This window comes from Littorina saxatilis, linkage group LG8 (genome assembly GCF_037325665.1).
Source record: "Littorina saxatilis isolate snail1 linkage group LG8, US_GU_Lsax_2.0, whole genome shotgun sequence".
Classification (NCBI taxonomy): Eukaryota; Metazoa; Mollusca; class Gastropoda; order Littorinimorpha; family Littorinidae; genus Littorina; species Littorina saxatilis.
Window position 1 is genome coordinate 15152802 of NC_090252.1, and position 23415 is coordinate 15176216.

The following is a 23415-nucleotide window of genomic DNA, read 5'->3' on the forward strand; positions in this document are numbered from 1 at the left end:
TTTAGTGTTATTTGTTTGCTTGATCAAAATTGGCGCGATTAGAGATGGGCAAGCAAAGATATTCTACTACTGCGTTTCCTTTGAACAAGTTGACGAAAAAAGCCGGCAGAGCTAGCTAGCTAGCTACGGGGTGTTGTGTACACAGGTCGCGTTATACGGCTGATACGGGATTTCCTGTGGATGTGAACTTTCCTGACAAAAGACTTGTTCGGGATGTAAGCATCCTTGTTGTTAGCGGTGCACGTAGACACTCGTGTGTGATGCCAAGGTCTGGTGTTGGGTTCTGTTTGTGCTGAGATTTGGGTCAGCTGTTGAGGTATTTTAGTGTGGATTTTGCGTGAATGTGTGGGTATGTGGCGTTGGCAAAGAGAGAGAGAGAGAGAGAGAGAGAGAGAGAGAGAGAGAGAGAGAGAGAGAGAGAGAGAGAAGATGAGAGAAGATGAGAGAGAGAGAAAGAGATAGAGGTGTGTGTGTGTGTGAGAGAGACACAGAGAGAAGGGGGGGGGGGGAGGGGGAGGGAGATAATGTTTGCACGTACACATGCATGTATGCAACGGCGTACACATACTTGCTACAGCTGTTGGTGTGTGGAATACACGTGTGTTCAGTGTGCGCCCTCCGCATGCTACAGTCATAAGGTCAGCTGCTACACCGAGAGTAGGTGTACGTCAACAGGCACACAGCGACATGTCTGTGTTTTTACACGCTGGCTGGCATTGTTGCTACAGGTGTCAACCAAACGTTGGTGCATCACCTTGATCGCTACCATTCATTCACTGATTCTTTCCTTCATTCATCCCCTTTGATTCAGTCGTCCTTTTTACGTTTCTCTGGGTCGTATGTGGTTAACGCAGGTGTGTGTTGTGTTGGAATATTAGTACCGTCGATTATCTTTTCAACTGAAGACGCTATGTCCCTCTCTCCCTATCTGTTTTTCTCTGTCTCTCTCTGTGTCTGTGTCTCTCTCTCTCTCTGTCTCTCTCTCTCTGTCTCTCTATCTCTATCTATCTAACTCTCTATGTCTCTCTCTCTCTCTTTCTTTCTCTGTCTCTCTCAGTGTCTCTGTCTGTCTCTGTCTGTCTCTCTCTCTGTCTCTCTCTCTCTCTGTCTCTCTCTCTCTGTCTCTCTATCTCTATCTATCTAACTCTCGCGTTGCCTTTTTCCCACACACGCACGCTTTCTCTGTGTTTCCGTGACCACCTCTGTTGTTTCTCTATGTCTAGGGACTTTGTCTGTCTTTCTCGATCTCTCTCTCTCTCTCTCGAGTCTCTCCTGGACTGAACAGTGGACTTGCCATACCTATCTTTCACACAGTCACAGACAGGTACAGTAAAACTTACCAACTCTGTCTCTTACAAAAATCACAGAGAGAAATCTTCCTATACAATAACCATTTATAACAACATGATCTACTCTCTTTTCCAGAGCTGGATGGCAACCCAGACTACGACAAGATGATCGCGGAAGCCGAGCACCACCGCCTGTCACGTGGTTCTGCTGACGGCTCCACCGGGTCCCCGCGCGACCTTCAACCTTTGGACAGCGATGACTTCGTCAACAAGGTGGCCAAGTTCGAGATGATCTCCCGAGGCAAGCCCACCTCCCCCACGGCCAAGTCCCCCACCCCCATTTCTCCAACTTCTACTTCTTCTGGTGCCGGTGCGGTGAGGTATTCTGGACTGACCAGCCCGTCTTACATGGGCGAGAAAGTGTTTTCCAGAGACACGGCCACCACGAGAGTGTCAGCCGCTGTGTTACAGGGAGGGGGGGAGCGAGTCAACAGTACGTGCAGCAGTCTCTCGTCCAGTTCCCTGACCAGCGTGTCCACGCTCAATTGCTCCTCCGACTCTTCCGGCAGCAACAGGTCTCTGACCTCCCCGCCAATCACCCCGCACGGGTCATGGCAGCTCCATCTCACCCCCTCCCACCCCCACCCCGTCCCTCACACCTTCTCGCACCCCTCGGGAGCTCAAGGGCCCACTTTCGTCACCCTTGGAGACCGGAGGTATGACAATCGGGGCGAGGCCGCTTCTGTCGTTATTCGCCCCGCTGCGGATTCTGCAAAGCAGTCACACCGTGGAGTAGTCAACGGAGACGCTCCGAGCATCGTCAGCACCACCACGGCCCCCAAGTACAGCTCTGGGGGTGTGCCTCTCAGAGACTCCACCTCTTCCAAGGACACAGGCAGCGAGACAGGCAGCGACAAGTCCCACAGGGACACTTTCGAAGGGATGGACTTTGACGTCAGTCAGATGTCCGAGTCGGAGCAAGAGCTGGCACGCAGACACCGGGAGATCGTAACCGAGCGCAAACGAGATCAGGAACAGGAGAAGATGGAGAGACAGCGGCTGGAAGAGATTCTCCGTATGTGTGCCGAGTACCAACAGGAGGCGGATGCTCCGCCCTCCAAGACCAAGGGACCACATCATCAACAAGGGGGACAAAAAGCAACAACCCCCACCTCTGTTGCTACCTCCTCGTCCTCCTCTGTCGCGTCGCTCAAGCTGAGACGAGCTGCCCCTCCCCCTGGGTTCCTGGACCTCAACAGATCCACGCCAGAGGCGGACCAAGAGAGGAGGACCTCGGGTGATTCTAGCACCAGCACAACCACAAAGTCCTTGGAGGCTTCCAATGGGGAAAAGGAGCGCAAGTTCTCCGGCGAGTTTCGTCCCAACGTCACCAAGATCAAGACCAACGGGTCGCTAATGCTGTCGTCGCCTAGCAACCCCCACAAGGAGGGGTTGTCCACCTTCTCCATGAAGAGGTGCGAGTCCAATTCCTCCACGTCTGAGGACGAGATGCTTGCTGGGAATTCTGAGGATACGGGGACGATAAAGCGACGTCCCCAGCCCCCTACTGTGCCCGAGGAGGCTTCGTCTCCCAGTCAGGTGGTCAGCTCTGCTCACATTTCATTGGACAGGAATAACGTGCCTTCCTCCGCATCTAGTGCTGCTTCTTCCGCTGGATCTAACGTGCCTTCCAAGTCTGGTGTGCTTTCTGGATCTAAGTTCGTGTCTGTTCCTGTGCAACATATGAGTTCTTCATCTTCCTCTTCCTCTACTGCCTACAAAGCCGGTGGTGTTAATTCTCCAGATCACAATCACAGCAATGCTTACACGTCTCCCACCACCAAAGATGCTGCTCCCTTTTCGCCCAAAGATGCCAGCTTTTCTCCGACTTCAGTCGGCCAGAGTCGCATCGACGAGATCCTCAACTCGTCTTTCGAAGCGGATCGTGAGGCAGCGGAAATGAGCAGCTACGGAAAGTTCAGCGTTCACATCAACGCTCAGATCTCCAACGACGAAGGGCTTGTCATGGACGATGACCGCGAGATGAGTCGTCGGAGCAAACTGAGCCACTCTTCATCCACATCGTCCAGCAAGGATAGTCAGTCATCCGTGTCGTCTGGTCAAACGGTGATGGAGAATTACGTGGATGGGGTAGATGGGAAGGAGGATACCCCCACCCCCGTCAACAGTGATTCTGAGGGTGAAACGTTCCGAGCGGGGAGTAATTGTGTGTCGCTGTCTAACGGAGTGGATACCCCGACTGCTCCACTCTCCCCTGAAATGCTGAGAAGTCATGAGGTGAGTTGCTGCGTCAACTTTTGTATAGATCTGTGGAGGTTTTTGTGGTTGGTGTTTGATGGTTAAAAGTTAGTACAGGTCTGGTGGTAAGAGGGAGAGAAACTGTGTGTAGAGTGTTTGTGTCTGCCACTTTCTCCACCGTGCGTGTGTGTGTGTGTGTGTGTGTTTATATATGTGTGTGTGTGTGTGTGTGTGTGTGTGTGTGTGTGTGTGTGCGTGCGTGCGTGCGTGCGTGCGTGCGTGCGTGCGTGCGTGCGTGCGTGCGCGCGCGTGTGTGTGTGTGTGTGTGTGTGTGTGTGTGTGAGAGAGAGAGAGAAAGAGAGAGAGAGAGAGAGAGAGAGAGAGAGAGAGAGAGAGAGAGAGAGAGAGAGAGAGGAGAGAGAGAGAGAGAGAGAGAGAGAGAGAGAGAGAGAGAGAGAGAGAGAGAGAGAGAGAGAGAGAGAGAGAGAGAGAGAGAGAGAGAGAGAGAGAGAGAGAGAGAGAGAGAGAGAGAGAGTGTGTGTGTGTTTGCGGTGTAAGGACTGTTTTGGCGGCAATACAAATAATTATTGGCAGTTTTAAAACTATTGGAATGTGCGCAGTTTAAGGGAGGCAACTTTTTAAATTAAACTTCAAATAGGACAGGCAGAGTTAATGTCACCTGCACTGAAGTTGCAAAGCTCAGTGAACTGAAACCCCTTCAGGCAACAACAAACAGGATTTGACATCAAGGTCAAGCACATAAAGGGGTACTGGGTACTGTCCCGGGAAAGCCCCCAAGCCCTTTCCACTGACAATACAAGGAAACATGTCATACCTTATGCATCATCATGCGTGAAATTGACAGGGAGCACATGTCCAGGTAATGTTAGGCTCTTTGTATATTTCCCTGTCACGAACCAGTAATTACTGTGCATTAGGCAAATTACCCTGCATCAGTGCATGCGAAAAAATAAAAAAATAAAAAAAGAGGAAGAAGAAAAGGAGATGTTGTTAGCAGGGAGGCAAGCAGAAGCCACACCTTGCCGTACAGAGTAAAGTGTGTGAGGCCTAAAAAAAAAAATAGGTGTGGTTACGGTAAACCGACCTACCCTATTTTTGGGGCCGACCCTATAACTTTTTATTACATTTGTCAAAAAAATACACACAAAAACAAGTAAACGAGTGCAGAAAACGCAATGAAAGGGAAAGCGCCCGAGTCGCACACTTATTTCCCTGTCAAGTACTGAAGTAGGTTTAATTTGTACACATTAGGAAAAAAAGTTTAAAAAAAAAAGTGATTGCCTACCTTCCTACCCTATTATTTGGGGCTATGTTACCGTAACCACACCTATTTTTTTTTTTGGGCCTAATGTAAAAATATGTTTTTTTGGAAAAAAAAAACAACCTCCTGACCTACCGACCCTATTTTTTTGGCCTATGTTACCGTAAACAGACCTTTTTTTGTTGTTGGCCTTAGCAGGGACGCAAGCAGAAGCCACACCTTGCCGTACAGAGTAAAGTGTGTAAAATGCCTGGACATTTTTGTATGTCAATTATGATTGTCAGCTCTGAAAGACTGCTGTGTTTGAGTTGTTGTTGTGGTAGTTTTTTTTTTTAATTGTTGATGTGGTTGAATGGATAAGGTGCTGTTTTTGAGGATAGGCTCTTTTCAGTGTATTGTTTTTGTGTGGTGTTTTTTAAAACTTGGTTGGCTTAATGGATGATAAGGCCCCCCAAAAAATAGGTGTGGTTACGGTAACATAGCCCCCAAAAATAGGGTAGGAAGGTAGGCAATCACTTTTTTTTTTTAAACTTTTTTTTCTAATGTGTACAAATTAAACCTACTTGACAGGGAAATAAGTGTGCGACTCGGGCGCTTTTGCTTTCATCAGTTGCGTTTTCTGCACGTGTTTTTTTTTTTTCTCTTTTTTTTTTTACAAATTATGTAATAAAAAGTTATGGGGTTGGCCCCTAAAAATAGGGTAGGTTGGGTTACCGTAACCACACCTATTTTTTTTTTTAGGCCTAATGTTCTGATAATATGAGGATAGGTTCTTTTCAGTGTGTTGCTGGTTTTATTTTGTTCTTATTTCTAACTTGGTGGGCTCAGTGAATGATATTGTACTGATATTATCAGGATGGAAAGAGGGGTTTGGTGTTAGTGTTGGCAAGCATTGACACGTAGGCAGTACCTGGAAGAAGGAATGCACAAATGATAAAAATGTACCATGGTGCTCACTCAAAATGGAATGTTATCATTTACTGTACCGAAGTAAGGCCAAAAAAAAAAATAGGTGTGGTTACGGTAACGTAGCCAAAAAAAATAGGGTAGGTAGGTAGGCAATCACTTTTTTTTTTTTTTAACTTTTTTTTCTAATGTGTACAAATTAAACCTACTTGACAGGGAAATAAGCGTGCGACTCGGGCGCTTTCGCTTTCATTGCGTTTTTTTCACTCGTTTTTTTTTTTTTTTTTTTTTTTTTTTTACAAATGTAATAAAAAGTTATAGGATCGGCCCCTAAAATTAGGGTAGGTCGGGTTACCGTAACCACACCTTTTTTTTTTTTAGGCCTAAGCAAGATGACAGACTTTTTATAGAAATGTGTTTACAGTATGCTTTTTAAAAAGAGCATAACGATTCTGGTTGTTGTTGTTTTTTTGAGGGGGGTGGGTGGGGGGGGGGGGGGGGGTGAGTGGGTGGGGGGGGAGGGGGGGGGTGTGTGAGAACAATGAAATTAAATATAAGCAGCATTAGAATAAATTATGCAAATTTCAGACCAACAAAAAACATTAAACTGTGAAAATACTGGCAGTAACTTGAGTAAGTGGAACATTGGTAATGTACAATGTTAACAGTTTAGTTTTAGGAAACGCAGTTTGGAGTGTGACATACACACAACACACACACAACACAAACAGCAATGTGTGATAAGGCCAAAAAGAAAAATATGTCTGTTTCCGGTAACATCGCCGAAAAAAATAGGGTCGGTCGGTCGTTTTTTTAATTTTGTAAATTATGCATTTTTTTAATTTTATTTTTTTACCTTTTTTTATGTTTTGTTAACGTCATTTTACGTGTGTGTTTTTTTCCGGCGTCATTGGCCGCCATGTTTTTTTCGCGTGACGACGATTGTGAAGTCTCATCAACCGATTACCTCACGGTTTTTTTTGTGTGTGTGTGTGTGTGCGAAAAGCGAAAAAAAACCTTCAGGGTCGGCGCTTAAAAACAGGGTCGGTCGGGTTACCGGAAACAGACATATTTTTCTTTTTGGCCTTATCTATGACCGCCCACTTGATGTAGTGTGCAGGGGCACACAGCTTGTTCTACATTGCTGACAGGGGGTTACATGTCACAAGTCACTCACACACCAACACTTAACTTATTGCAATAGGGGCCAGGATCAAGTAAATTATGTAGACCTTGTAGAATTATTTGTCAACCTTTTAACTGTCTTGGTATCTTTCGATGATGTGAGATATCGGTCTTGTACACACATCTATGGAGGGGGATGAATCTAATTTACTCTTTGACACTGACGCACAAGTATCGGGTTCATCTAACTGAGCATTCTTCTGAACAAGAAATAAAATAGAACAAATACATTTTAAAAAATTTATATAATCTTGAAAGTCATATTTTAACACTTTCTACCCCACCTATGTTGACCAATTTTTTTTTTAGCGGAGACCAGCTGTGCTGCAGCAGGTCACTCAGAATTATAGTAGCTGTGTAGACACTGTGTATCAACACGCTGGAATGCAGGCGTTAGATCGACGTTACAGGAAGCGACTGAAGCTAAGGCCAAAAAAAAAATTGTCTGTTTAGGGTAACATGACCAAAAAAAGTAGGGTCGGTAGGTAGGTAGGGTTTTTTTTTTTTTTTTTTTTGGTTGTTTTTTTGGTGTAAATGTTAGGCGCGTTTGATCGATCTGCGCGATCGCGCGATCGCGCTGCGCGTTTGGTGGATCAATCAAACGCGCACACATCGATCGATGTGTGCGCGTTTGATCGATGCAAAGAATAATACAAGAATCGTTAAAACGCGCAGCTCTTATACTTGCGCATTTGGACGATCTGTCACAAAGTAAGTCCCTACCACACACACACATCGCACGCCGGAAGTGAAAAGTTTCAAATACAGGAATGTTCCGAAATATACCCCAACAACGTTTTTGATTTGTTTGTTGTCAGGCCTCTCAATCTTTCAAACAGTCTCTCTCTCTCTCTCTCTCTCTCTCTCTCTCTCTCTCTCTCTCTTAGTCTCTCTTCTCTCTCTCTCTCTCTCTCTCTCTCTCTCTCTCTCCGCTCTCTCTCTCTCTCTCTCTCTCTCTCTCTCTTATGATCTTATTCTTATATTACTATTATTGCGTGTGTCTGCGTTTCATCATAAAAAGTTTGTTCCTATGTATTCCCATTTCGATTATAACCATTTTGCTTAGATCAGGACTAGCTGGAAGAAAGGTCCTACGGACCTAATGCTATCTTTCCTGTAATAAAGTTCTATGTTTCAATGTTTCTCTCTCTCTCTCTCTTAGTCTCTCAGTCTCTCTCTCTCTCTCTCTCTCTCTCTCTCTCTCTCTCTCTCTCGCTCTCTCTTCTCTCTCTCTCTCTCTCTTAGTCTCTCTCTCTCTCTCCCTCTCTCTCTCTCACTCTCTCTTAGTCGCTCAGTCTCTCAGGATCTCTCTCTCTCTCTCTCTCTCTCTCTCTCTCTCTCTTCTCTGTCTCTCTCCTCTCTGTCTCTCTGTCTCTCTCTCTCTCTCTCTCTCACACTTTCTCTCTCTCTCTCAGTCTCTCTCTTAGTCTCTCAGTCTCTCCCCCCAATCCCTCCTTCCTCATCTCTGTCCATCCCTCTGACATCTCATGAAAACAGCTGAACTTTTAAATCATTTGCTATTAAAGGACAATTAAACACTCAATGAGCTAATACATGTGAAATGGATGATCAGGTGCAACCTCGACGCATATATACCTGTGATGTGATGTCTTTGAGGTAGTCTAAGTGTTTGGTACAATATAATCCCATTTTTTCTTCTTTTTTAAAATGTCTTACAGATTGTTGTTTAGACACTTATAGCTAGGCCTACTTCCGGTCATAACTTCCGGTCATTGCCAGCAGACGTGTGTGTGCGTAGTATGGTGATTTGTGAGACGGATCGTCCAAATGCGCAAGTATATAAGAGCTGCGCGTTTTAACGATTCTTGTATTCTTTGTATTGATCAAACGCGCACACATCGATCGATGTGTGCGCGTTTGATCGATCCACCAAACGCGCAGCGCGATCGCGCGATCGCGCAGATCGATCAAACGCGCCTAACAGCAACGCTATGTTGGCTGAACATTCACTTCTTATATTTGATGAATACATGTTTCAAAACTAACGTATAAATAAAACAGAGAGAAAGGGAGAGAAAGAAACGCCAAATGTCTCTTTTTAGCATTTTTACCTCTTTTTTTTCTTTTTTTTTTTTTGAAATCAAAAAAAAGTTTTTGGGTCGGCGCCAAATCGATAGGGTCGGTCGGGTTACCCTAAACAGACATTTTTTTTTTGTTGTTGCCTAACAGTCCAGATGAGCGAATATATATCGTACCTGGTCAGATAGAGCCATACCTGGGAGACAATTAACTTAATACATGTGTGCAGAGTATGCATTTTGTCACTGAATATTAACTGCTAAGGCCAACAAAAAAAAATAGTCTGTTTATGGTAACCCGACCGACCCTATTTTTTTCGCGCGACCCTAGACTTTTTTTTGGCATTTGGGGAAAAAAAACAAAGAAACACGTAAAAATATGGTTTTTTGGAAAAAAAAAATCCCGACCTACCGACCCTATTTGTTTGGCCTATGTTACCGTAAACAGACCTATTTTTTTGTGGCCTAAGTCTATCACAACAAAAATCAGGCAAACCAAACTTCTTCTTCTTCTACGTTCCCGGCCATACATCTAGATGTCCAGTCCAGTGTTGAGTGCAAATCCCGCAGTCAGCCGCAGTGATGCCGCTGTCCCCCACAGCTTTTCGCGGAGCTCCACTTCACTCGGCCACGTTTGGCGCCTCAGGGTGTCGAAGGTTGGACAGGCCTGCAGTACGTGCTCTGGTGTCTGGGGGCCTGTGTCACACGGGCATTGATCCGTGTGTGAAATCTTCAGGCGATAGAGGTGGGAGAGGAGCCGACAGTGTCCAGTTCTGAGCCTGAATATGGTGACTTGCTGTTTTCGATCCAGCTGATGGATATCGTCTTCCTCGGCCCCCAGGAGCAGACGTTCCCTCCAGGCGGCTCTGAAGTGACTTCGTAGGAGGGTCTTTTTTTCTCCGTAGGATGAGGGGTGTACTGGCTGTTCCAGCTTACTTCCCTCCTTGGAGAGTCTGTCCGCTTCCTCGTTGCCACTGATTCCGCAATGGGAGGGAATCCACTGTAGGACGACAGTGGTTTTGCTGCTGAGGTAGTGCAGTTCCTGCTTTATGTCTTGCAGGATCTGTTCTCTCTCTCTGGTCTGAAGGCTCTGCAGGAGAGATCGGCAGTCTGTGAGGAAGACTGTCTGGCCAGGTAATGCCTCTTCCTGGTTCAAGGTCTGTGCTGCGAGGTGCAAGGCGTGTGCTTCAGCTCGGTAGTTTGTGGAGACTAGGCCAGTGGCGACAGACTTGCGGAGCGAGCTGCCGTCAGGGAACTTGATGTAGACACCGCCTCCCCCATTCCTCACAGCATGCTCGGCTGAGCCGTCTGTAAAGACTTGGGTCCAGGTGGTGGTGGGGTAGTCCCTGTCTAGTGTTTCCAGGGTCAGGGACTTGAGCACTGCTTCTGGTTGCTCTTGCTTTGCTCCAATCCCAGGGACGTCAAGGATGATGGGGGGGACATCCAGTGACCATTCCTCATAGTCTTGGAGCATTTCCAGTGGTTGGCCAGTTGATGGGGGTAGAGAGCCTTTGTGCTTGTGCTGAAGTGCCTTGATCAGGTGGTTTGGGCTCTGTCGCTTGATTCGGTTTTTGGTTGGGGCTTGGAGTGTAGAGTGCAGTGGATGGGACGGGAGCCTCTTCATCTTCTCACTCTGCCTCAGGAGTTTTTCATCCCGTCTCTCTTCCAGGGAGGTCAGGCCTGCCGTCTTCTCCAGTGCCGAGATGGGGGTAGTCTTCATGCCTCCTGTGATGAGTCGCAGGCCAGCATTTTGGACCTTGGCCAGGTTGTCTGTGTTGGTTTTGGCTGCAGTTGACCAGGCGTTTGAGGCATATTCCATGTGGGGTCTGACAGATCCTGTGTAAACTTGAGTCAGGATCTTCATGTTGGCGCCCCACTTTGTTCCAGACAGTTTCTTCATCACAGCCATTTTCTTGGTGGCTTTGCTGTGCATGACGGAGATGTGCGGGGCCCACGTTAGCCTTCTGTCCAGTTTCACCCCGAGATAGGTTGGGGTCTCTTGCTGAGGGATGTTCTGGCCATCGAGTCGCAGGGTGAACTCCTCTTTCTTGGGGGAGAGTGAGCAGCATGTGGCCTCGGTTTTTGTCCTGTTGATCGTGACCATCCACTCTTTGGCCCAGTCTGAGAGGTGGTTCATTGCTTCCTGCATTCTGCACGCTGCTGTGGTGATGTGTTCTGCTCTGGTCCATACAGCCAGGTCGTCTGCATGGAGTGCCCTTGAGATGTGCATGGACAGGTGGTCAGCAATGTCATCGATGAAGACAACGAAGAGCGTCGGCGCGATACAGCTGCCCTGTGGAACGCCCTCTCTGATCTTCACCAGCATGCTTGTCTGTCCTTCCAGTTTGACTCGGGCTGATCTCTGGAACAGGTAGCTGTGGATCCATGCAATCATCTTTCCGCACACGCGTTTCTGGAGGAGCTTCAGGAGCAGACCTTCCTTCCAGACCTTGTCGAACGCTCGCGTCAGATCCACAAAGACGGCCAGCGTCTTCATTTTCTGTTGAAAGCCGTTCTCAATGTCTTGGGTGAGCAGTGTAATCTGGTCCTCCGTGCTTCTGTTTTTTCTAAAGCCAGACTGGGTGGGGTTGATCAGCCCGTTCTTTTCCAGGTGATGCTGCAGGCGGCGGTTGACCATGCGTTAGGCAAACCAAACAACCCAGGTTACAACCCGTTGTTGCAGCGGCCCGTTATTGCCGCAACCCGCTATTGCCGCAACCCACGGAGATAATAAGATAGATAGCATTAATTTACGTTTAAAACCCGATTTTCACAATAATCTAATGGATGGTTTTGGTTTTGTTGGGCATTTTGTGGACTTACTTGGTTTTACCACGTTTTCCCCCCATCATCAGATCTAACAAAAAATGGGCAGATCTAAGGCACACAAAAAAAAAAATTGTCTGTTTCTGGTCACCCGACCGACCCTAAATTTCGGCGCCAACCCTAAACTTTTTTTTTCCAAACTCATAAATTTTTTTAATTTTTTTTTGGTGGTAAAGGACAGGGTGAGAAAATGAACAACAAAAACGTGTGAAAACGAAAGTCCGCTGACGATTTGTAAATGTGTTGAGTGTCTTGTCTCTATAGATGTATAGTGAATCCAGTCTATTTGCGCGATTTTTAAAGTTAGTTTTATTGGTCTACATTTGGAGTAAAAAAAAATAAAAAAAATAAAAATAAAAATCCCTACCTACCTACCCTATTTTTTTTAGCCATGTTACCAGAAACAGACAATTTTTTTTTTTGGCCTAAGCAAGCGGACTTACTTGGTTTTACCAAAATATTTGGAAGAGAAAGTGTTGTCAAGAAAAATGACAAAACGGTGAAAATAGTAAGCTTACTACGAATTTGCACACAATGTGGAGAGAGAGAGAGAGAGAGAGAGAGAGAGAGAGAGAGAGAGAGAGAGAGAGAGAGAGAGAGAGAGAGAGAGAGAGACACACACACACACACAGTCACGGGCGCGCGCACGGAATCGGGTGTCGGAGAGAGAGAGAGAGAGAGAGAGAGAGAGAGAGAGAGAGAGAGAGAGAGAGAGAGCTAGAGAGAGAGCTAGAGAGAGAGAGCTAGAGAGAGAGAGAGCTAGAGAGAGAGAGAGAGAGAGCTAGAGAGAGAGAGAGCTAGAGAGAGAGAGAGCTAGAGAGAGAGAAAGAGAGAGAGAGAGAGAGAGAGAGAGAGAGAGAGAGGGGGGGGGGGAGAGAGAGACGCCTATACAGCCAGAAAAAAAGAAAGAGGTGGAGGAATGGGGTGGGGGCAATGCACGGATTTAAATCATTCATGTTATTGCTTTCTTTGGGGACTTTGCACCATGACCTCTTTGTTGATTTGAAATCAAACTAGAGCCACAAAGCCCTTCCTATGGAACACGAAGAGGGTCAAATGCTCGAGCAAGTACTCGCGCATTTACTCGAGCACTTTCGAAACTGCTCGAGTAAATGCGCGAGTACTTCTGAAAATGCTCGCGCACTTTCGAAACTGCTCGAGGAAATGCGCGAGCACTTTTGAAAATGCTCGAGCAGTTTCAAACTGCTCGCGCACTTTCAGAACTGCTCGAGCACTTTCAAAGTACTCGCGCATTTAAATGCGCGAGTACTTTCTCGCGTATTTCCGAGAAGTAACGAGCGGGTAAAGCAAAAACTTGTCGCGGAACAGTCATCTTTTTGGCATATTTTCTAAATATTTTACATGATTTCAATAATTAATTATAGGCCTATAATCATATTTCAGTTGGAAATAAAAATTAATATTAATATAAAAGAATTCTGTTTGGTGTTATGGATGAGCAAAGCCACCGACTGAGAGCGTGCTGCGTGACCTGATTCCGTGACCTCACTTGTGACCTCACTTCGTCATGGCCGCCGAAGAAGTCTTTCTCACAGCTTTGCGTAGAAAAATACAAGCGTGTTCGAATTTGTTGCAATCGGGATCACATGCTCAGCAAGTGCTCAATCGGTAAGTACCGTAAAGTACCTTGCACCAATTCCGACCCAAAGTAGGGGGTGGGCGCTTACTAGGTACTACACCATATGCACGAGCAGTTTTCAGTAAAAAATGTGATCTGTGATCACTTCGTAATCATATCTTCTTTCTGTCCATCCCAGTAGGTCTGTCCGCCAATTCCCTGATGCGATCGTTAATAATCCCAGCGACCGCCCTTCCCGCCTCCATGACGACTACAGATGCGTCGTTTCAGTAAATTTTCCGGGTCAAGTTTTCAATAAACCCAACCAATGACTTCGGTACAACTCGGGAATCTCCGATTCAAAAGTACTCGCGCATTTACTCGAGCAGTTTCGAAAGTGCTCGAGTAAATGCGCGAGTACTTGCTCGAGCATTTGACCCTCTTCGTGTTCCATACCTTCCTTTCGGTTTCTTTCGTGTGGAATGCACCTGCCTGCACCCATAGGCCTGTCATTACAGCTAGAGCTACCCTTCTATCTCCGTCTTGTGGTCTTACTCCTCGTATTTCTTTTGCTGAATTCGGAAAATCCGTAACACTAAATCAACTAGTTAACCAAACTGCCAGCAAGGCAAACATGTTGTAGTTGTATCATCTAGAAACCCTCCTGGTCGAGCGATTGGATTTAAATTTATACACACACACACACACACACACACACACACACACACACACACACACACACACACACACACACACACACACACACACACTCAGTTGTCACATACACGCACACGCACATCGAACACATTCAAGCGCCTGTAGTGCGATCCATTCAGTCAAAACACTCCCCACAGCTGACTGCTAGAAAACCCCGAACCTCGCAGCGCGCCGTGCGTACATGTACACGCTCCACTGCACCGCCCATCGGTACAATGTGACCGTTGCCTTTCAAAATCACTCGGCCGTGACAACACTTTTCCTCGCCCCCTCCTTTTCACCTCCCCCCCCCCCCCCCCCCCCCCCCCCCCCCCCTTCGTCAAACATGCAGGTGTCAGTAGCGTAACTTCTTTCCTCACCTCTGAGACAGATGATGAGCAATAGCTCTTGACCTAGCTAGCCCGAGTTGGTTTGATAAAGCCGTGTGTACTATTAGGACTCGGTGTGTGTTTTGTGTGCTGTGTTGGAGGTTTTATCAAATTTTTATGCAAATGGTATGCGGATGTGTGTTTTTTCTATCGTGTATTAACTAAACTATTTTAGGTAATACATGAATTAACTGTTTTTTTCCGTCAGTTAATTCATGTATTACCTAGTTAATACTAGGTATTCCCTGGTTTCACAGATTAACTGTAACATATAAATATATATATACAAGTGCTTGAACTTTTTTCTAAGGTCAAAGTTCTTCGGCTTTATGGTTGTGGTACCGGTGTAGTATTTAAAACTTGTTCTCTGTTCCTGATATAAAGTTATTTTTGTCGTTTGAGTTTATACAGCATATCAAACAAGGTCAGAAAATGCTCTTGACTTTGTCAAGTACTGTGGTGTACACTCACTGAATGAGACGTGGTTAATGAGTGGTTGTTAATGAGGTGTGTACACTGCGAAGAACAAAGGCGGTGCATTGTGTTTGAAGAATGCTGTTTGCTTTTCAAGGCCGGTGTGCAGAAACCAACAGCAACCAACGTCTGGCCATAGGGTTGAACTTTACACAAATTACAACTGCACAGTATGCGTTAAACAGCAGTGAGAGCAAAATGATAGCATGCGAATAGTCAGCAGGTTAGCAAACACAAGTTGTCTTGAGGTCTAGGCAGTGGCCAGTGCACTTTGACTTTTTTTTGTGTCAATGCATTTATGCAGTAGTTTTCAAATGCGTTTAGTTTACCAGTTGAAATATGAATCAGTTGCTTGAGAATGAGATTGAGAGGAACACCAACTAGAAGTCGAATTTGTCTATCCATATATCATTTGCATTTAGTCAACAAGACAGTTGGAGTTGTAGTTCTGCACAAAAATTGGATATATTTATTGGATATTACTGGTAAAGACAAAAGACCAACATTGACTTTTAAACGACTCTACTGGTTTCTTTTTCAGTTTCACTCTGAAGTAGACATTTGAAAGTGATTGAAAAACACATGCATGTTAGTTGTTACCAACAACTTTGCTTCAATGACTGAATGAGGTGTTGAAGAGGACACAAAGTTGTGGAAGGAAAGTTCAGGAGGTGGAAAAGAGTGTATAGTGTTTTGATAGCAAACTGTGGTGGATGTTCTATCTCTGTGCTGCATTGCTGTGTCTTGTGTTCACCTGCGTGGTATGAATGCCCGGAACCTGTTTGTACCTCTCATGGAATCTCAGGTAGGCTTGGATCAGTTACAGACCTTACCTCCAGGTGGTAGAATGTGTTTTGATAGATCTTTTACTTGAGTGACTCTTGCTCTCTGGCTGGCTGCTTTCAGGCTCTTTCACTATCTCCCCTCTATTAGTCTATACCTCTGTGGATACTCTAGTTATTTTTGTCTGTACACCTGTGTGTGTGTGAGTGTGTGTGTGTGTGTGTGTGTGTGTGTGTGTGTGTGTGTGTGTGTGTGTGTGTGTGTGTGTGTGTTTCTGGTGTATCTGTCTGTATGTGTACACATGCATTGTTTGTATACAGTATGCATGCATGTCATTCTCTGTCTTCTATTTTCTCTGTAGTATCTGTCTGTCTGTCTGTCTCTCTCTCTATCTCTCTCTTCCTCTCTCTCTATCTCTCTTCCTCTCTCTCTCTCTCTCTCTCTCTCTCGTTGATGCAAAAAAGTATACCAATGCTTATTCTGTTACCCTCGTAAAATAAAGAATTGTCATTGTCATTGTCTCTCTCTCTCTCTCTCTCTCTCTCTCTCTCTCTCTCTCTCTCTCTCTCTCTCTATCTCTCTCTCTCTCTCTCTCTCTCTCTCTCTCTCTCTCCCTCTCTCTGTGTCTGTCAGTGTCTGTGTGCGCCTTGTAACTGCATATATGTTTATACTGACAATAACCACAAAAACAACATACTTAAGGCAGAGGTCACTGGGGAAGCATAGCTTTGCAATACCAATCAATGTCAACTCAAGTTTTAGAGTGTAACAATAAAAAGTGACATTGGGCCTGTTCCAGTCATCTGAAGCATCACTCATGAAGTCACTGTCATCCACAAAGCTGTCTTGTGCCTGACAAAAGAGGGGTAGAGAATATGCTGATTCATGTATCATTTAGGCCCCCCCAAAAATAGGTCTGTTTACGGTAACATAGGCCAAAAAAATAGGGTCGGTAGGTCGGGATTTTTTTTATTTTTTTATCCCAAAAAACCCATATTTTTACGTTATTTTGCCAAAAAAACAAGATTTTTTTTTTCTCCCCCAAAATGCCCAAAAAAAGTCTAGGGTCGCGCGAAAAAACTAGGGTCGGTCGGGTTACCGTAAACAGACCTTTTTTTTTTTTTTTGCCTTAGTAGGCGAGCCTTCTAACACACAGTAACAGAGAAATTATTTGGGTGCACAGGTTAAAGTATGTTTTAAGTTTGTAATGAAATGCAGGTGCTCCTTAACAATGGAAGAAAAGTTGTGAACAGTGATGAAATGACACATACATTGCAAAAATTACACATAAATTGCAAAGAAATGGGTGCTTGAGACAAGACAAGACAAGACAAGACAAAATCTTTATTATCGAGGGTAATAGATAAGCAAGAATATTGCTTTTTTACATCCAGCCCTCGCCCTAATATAGGGTCAACAAGAACAGAAAACAATATAATCAAATAACTATCACATCAAACTTATAATACATTATATATATATATACAGATATACATTTGTCATGCTGCATTTTAAGTACAATTTCCAATAATAAATATGTCAATTTTTAACATATCTTAATTTAGATCTGCATATTATTATAATTTAGTTTAACATGCACATACATTTTAAATGAATTGTTGAACCATTCAGCACATGTTTAGTTGCATTATGTGCGACATATAATTTTTTTTGAAGCTGTCTGTGTTTGTTTTATGCTTAAGAAAAATAGGAAGTGAGTTCCATAGGACCGCACCTGAATATAGAAGGCTTGATTTGAAAAGGTCAATACGTGGAGTCGGTGTGATGATTTTTAGTCTGTTATAGTTCAAAATAAAATTATCACGTAATGTCTCCGGTGCATATCCTGACATCACTTTATGCATTATAACACCTTTATTATACATTAACCTTTTTTGAAATGGTAATACTTGCAAATTTGTATAATCAGATTCTGAAGGAGTGTGATTTTTTAGCATAATAAGCTTAACTGCTCTTCTGTGAAGACTGGCTAAAGGTTTCAAAACATTAGCACTTGCACAATCCCACACAGTGGATGCATAATCAATATTTGACAAGATGTGATTGTAAAAAAAAATCTTACGCGAGTGGAGATTCAAGAAATGTTTTATTTTTGATAACTGATATATTTTTTGGGAAGCAATCTTACAGATGTAATCAATGTGATCATGCCATGATAAATTATTATCAATCTTTACACCAAGGACTTTGTGGTGAGACACTTCTTCCAATACTTGATTTTTAATATAAAGAGGTGGAATGCTCGATAATAGATTTTGTCGTTTCTGTCTTGTGGTTATTAGCATAAATTTTGTTTTAGTATGGTTAAGAGACATATGGTTTAACTCTGACCAATTCAGGAGTGCATCAATGCTTTCTTGTAGAGTTTTTGATAAATAATTTATGGAATGGTGACTAGAATGAATAGTAGTGTCATCTGCAAACAACTCACAGTTATTATCTATGTACAGTGGTAAATCATTGACATAAATGGAGAACAATAATGGGCCTAAAACAGATCCCTGTGGGACCCCATATTTCAAAGTACTTTCATTTGAATATGATGCATTAGTAAATGTAATTTGTTTTCTATTTAAAAGAAAAGATTTAAGAATATTAATGGTGGTGCATTGCATGCCATATATTGACAATTTCCTAATGAGAAGAGAATGATCAATAACATCGAACGCCTTTGCAAAATCAACAAACAGTGCTGCAGAAAATTTGTTAGAATTTATGTTGGTTAGCCATTGATCAATTAGATTTATAAGAGCTGTATGACATGAGTGCTTTTTGCGAAAACCAGATTGTTTTGGATGGAATAAATTGTTTTTATCAAAATGTGCTAAGGCATGTTTATATATATGTTTTTCCAAGGGTTTTGAAAGTGGTGACAGGATTGAAATAGGCCTGTAATTAGAAGGATCAGAAGGATCACCTGATTTAAACAGAGGGATTACCTTAGCTTGCTTAAATGCTGTTGGAAAATAAGAAGTGGTAATGCATAAGTTGTAAATGTATGTCAAGGTGTCTGTTATTACAGGAGCAGCTATTTTCAATATTTTACTGTCTATTCTATCTACACCCCGGGTTCCTGTTTGTTTGAGATGAACAAGTGCAAAGTAAACTTCAGACACAGTCATGTGTTGTAGCGGCATTTCTGCCTCTATTCTCTTGGATTTGCAATGATCTATTAAGGTATTTAAATCATTTTCTTGTGTTCTATCAATAGGAATAACTTTTTCTCCCACTGTAGAAAAATGTAAATTAAGTTTATCAGCAGAAATGTTTTTCATGGCAGTTGGGTGTGAATTAGAACGCTTGTTTGTTAATAAATTAATGGCTTTCCAAATTGATTTTGAATCTTGTTTAGATGACACTAGTTCAGTGAAATAGTTTTTCTTTTTAGTTCTTTTTAGGGAACTTACATTATTTCTTTGCCGTTTATATCCTTCAAAATCACCCTTTGCTTTCAAATAATCCCTGTGGTTTGCAGCATCTTCTGTTTCTTGATCAAGCCACTTTGGTTTCTCAATATGTCTAACTCTGTGCGTAATTAATGGTGCATGTTTATCATAAATAGAAATAAAAATATTATACCAATGCTCCAAAGCTTTATCAGGATTCTGAAAGCTATAGACTTCAGAAAGAGGACTGTGAATTAAATCAGAGAGAAAATCATTTTTATTAAAACGCGAGAAACGACGATAAGTTACAGTTTTATGTCCAGCTTTAGGGATTTTAATACCTTTCCTTGACCAGGTAAGACAAACTGGATAATGATCACTGCAAGATAAAATAGGAACGCATGTTTCAATAATATTTTGTTTTTCTGACAGAGAGAGAGAGAGAGAGAGAGAGAGAGAGAGAGAGACAGAGAGAGAGAGAGAGAGGGAGAGAGAGAGGGAGAGAGAGAGAGGCAGAGAGAGTTTAACTTAACTACGGGGGAGAGAGAGAGAGAGAGAGAGAGAGAGAGAGAGAGAGAGAGAGAGAGAGAGAGAGAGAGAGAGAGAGAGAGAGAGAGAGAGAGAGAGAGAGAGACAAAGAGAGAGAGCGAGTTTAAGGGAGAGAGAGAGACTCAAAGAGAGAGAAACAAAGAGAGAGAGCGAGTTTAATGGAGAGAGTTTAAGGGAGAGAGAGAGAGACTCAAAGAGAGAGAGAGAGAGATTAAGGGAGAGAGAGGGACTCAAAGAGAGAGAAACAAAGAGAGAGCGAGTTTAATGGAGAGAGAGAGAGTTTAAGGGCTTGTCCATGCTAACTTCATTAGCCCAGTTTCTGGAGGTATTAATTGCAAATTAAGAACATTCAACCTTGTTACCTATTTGGAATCATGTTACTATTCCTGTTAGTGTACATATGCGTGCGCGAGTGTAGTATGCTTCGTATGGTATTTTTATCTGTTGTCTTATTATTTGTTTTGTCTTTTAATGTGCACCACACTGAAATTTCTCTGTATGAGATAATAAAGTATTCGTATTCGTATTCGTATTCGTATTCGTTAATTGAAGGTAACTTCGATAAAGAGCAAGAGTTAACCTGTTTGATGTGTTAATAACGGGGGCGGGGATATAGCTCAGTTGGTAGCGCGCTGGATTTCTATTCAGTTGGCCGCTGTCAGCGTGAGTTCGATCCCAGGTTCGGCGGAAATTTATTTCACAGAGTCAACTTTGTGTGCAGACTCTCTTCGGTGTCCGAACCTCCCCCCGTGTACACTACATTGGGTGTGCACGTTAAAGATCCCACGATTGACAAAAGGGTCTTTCCTGGCAAAATTGCTTAGGCACAGTTAATAATTGTCTACCTATACCCGTGTGACTTGGAATAATAGGCCGTGAAAGGTAAATATGCGCCGAAATGGCTGCAATCTACTGGCCGTATAAAATTTCATCTCACACGGCATCACTGCAGAGCGCCTAGAACTGTACCCACGGAATATGCGCGATATAAGACTCATTGATTGATTGATAACATTTTGTTTACAAGTGTCAGTGATAGTATCACTATCAGTATTTTTTTTTCTGTACTTGAAAGAAGTTACATGTAGCCCATTGGAAAAAAAGATAGCTGTTTATAAAGTATACAGTGGATCCCCCCCAATTTCAGACTTACTCCCTTATAATATTTGTACGAGTCAAGACCCTGTTTTTTCAAACTTTCTGTTCATCACCTCTGTAAGTTTTCCCTTATTTTAAGACCTAATTTTCTCAGATTTTTTAAAGATCTTAACACTTTCTACCCCACCTATGTGGACCAAGTTTTTTTGAGCCGATCGAGACCAGCTGTGCTGCAGCAGGTCACTCAGAATTGTAGTAACTGTGACAGTGTGTAGTAACTGTGTATCAACATGCAGGAATGCAGGCGTTAGATCGACGTTACAGGGAGCGACTGAAGCTAACTGTCTGAGCGGATATATAATAATATATCCATATCCCATGACCTCCCTTCTTTGTCTCTGTTACTTCAGTATGGGTATATATGTTGTATTTTTATAGCTCAATAAATACATCATGGACTCCAAAAAATATATGATAGTGCAGATTCCGATTTGGGCAAAGGACTACTTTCCTCCCGACCTTTGACCTCGCTCGCGCCGAACAATGTGACACATTTGTATGAAGTTCTAAAATCGTATTGCACGGCTCAGAAAACCATATCAGTTGCACGCAAAAATGAATCTCAGAACTGATCTGATGTATGAGATGCAATAAGCAAAAGTTTCTTTCATTATGAAAGCAATGCAGGTCGAAAAAAACGAACATTCAACTTACAAGATAACCAGATGCTAGCGAACCAAAACAAAAACACGAGTACCCTCCCCTTGCATCGTTAGCAGACGACTTTTGAGAATCTGTCGGTAGTGTGTTTTGCCGGTGTGCGCCTTCAGCTATCAAACATCGGCTGTTTCACGTGTTTTGCGAGCAAGTCTACTCTTTTGCCTGGCTCTGCAGTAAGTCCACATATTTTTTCGTAATCCAGTCATATTCCTTCAAAATGCAATCAATCGGCGGTGGCAGACGTGTCGGTCGCGTTTTCCTCTCACCCGGCATACCAGTTTAAGTTCATCCATGCAAACACACTCGCAAAACAGTTTATCACGTAGATACATTTCAAATAGGGAGCAAATGGTTAAATCTAAACCTACATATTTGTTCCCTAAGATTTGCTTCTCTGTCAATAAGCCTAATTACACACGTTCGAGAAAAACAACGTGGAATCAATTCTGAATCGAGTAAGCCAAATGGGTCCCAAACCCGTTTCGCCCGTTCTGCCGACCTGAAACGCAAAACAAAAGAATTGTGCGCTTCAACTAAATTAATTTCTATTCGACTTCATTACTTTCTTGCAACTTATGAACCTTTACTTAAAGCTTTTAAATGGTCTGAAAGTAGTGTTACCGCGTACTTATCGATGCACTCATTCGTTTCAAGTTATTTTTTCAGCGACGGTCACTTAGTTTAAGGTTGCAAAAGGGCTAAGTCTCGCTGGCAACAGTTTTACCCTGCACAGATCGCAACAGTGCCGCTAGTAGTCTACACTTTGTGTTTGATGGTAGAATGGGATATACAGATTACAACACTCGTGGTTTTTTATATGGCTTGTATTTCAGTCAAGACCCAGCGGGAATATCAATCGAGAGACACTCGCCAGAGGCTCGTGTCTCCCGATGATATTCATCCGCTGGGTCTTGACTGAAATACAAGCCATATAAAAAACCACTCGTGTTGTAACCTATACGTACCTGGTCAGATAGAGCCATAATGAGCGGGTACGGATAATCCGTACCTGGGAGACAATGAGTTAAGAGGGGGTTCCACTGTGCAATCAGAGTAAGGCCAACCAACCAAAACAAAAAAATGTGTTTACGGTATCCCGACCGACCCTATTTTTTCGCGCGACCCTAGACTTCTTTTTGGCATTGGGGGGGGGGGGGGGGGGGGGGGGGGGGTCTTTGTTTTTTGGCAAAATAACTTAAAAATATGGTTTTATGGGGGGAAAAAAAAAGACAAAAAAATCCCGACCTAATAATAATAATAATACAGAATACAGAATACAGTATTTATTGAGCCAAGTGACATTAAAAAACATTTAAAGCACAAGGAATTTAGCGTAGTGTTGGTAAAATCACGCACACACACACACACCCACACACACACTGACACACACACACACACGCCCACACATACACTGACATACACACCAACACACACACGCCCACACTACAGCAGTCACGATCACACCATCACACGCAGGGCAGACATGAGGTAAAACAAATGAAAATCATCTATTAAAAGAAAATGGAAACTTATAGAGCGCTTACCTAGAAGCTCTAAGCGCTTTACAATAACATTGCTATACACAACCAAAATACAGCATTAAGACACAAAAAGAACAGGAGTACAAAAGCAAATTCATCGTTTAAATCCATGCAGTCACAAACAAACACACGCGTGCGCATGCACATACGCGTGCGCATACACACACGTGCTATCACCACACACATGCACAGATACACACAGACACACAGACACACGTTCACACACACACACATACCGACCCTATTTTTTTGCCTATATGTTACCGTAAACAGACTTTTTTTGTTTGTGCCTAATACATTCAGCATAGCACTATAAACTGCCCTTATGCATGGTGTAGAACTGATGTGAACTAAGGCAATCCTTTGAAACAGTTTCGCCCCCTCCGTTAGCTG

General features: G+C 43.5%; 2 protein-coding genes across 2 annotated transcripts in view; both read left to right on the forward strand.

The window, feature by feature from the left end:
* The window catches only part of LOC138974523 (pleckstrin homology-like domain family B member 1), a 504261-nt gene that overhangs the window by 400442 nt on the left and 80404 nt on the right, over positions 1–23415 (forward strand). The window lies entirely within an intron of this gene.
* LOC138974067 (uncharacterized) lies at positions 1425–3653 on the forward strand (the record flags this gene model as incomplete). The annotated part of the gene is given in 1 exon segment (XM_070346773.1): positions 1425–3653. A coding segment is annotated over 1 exon segment (2229 nt), but the record flags the coding sequence as incomplete, so codon positions are not given.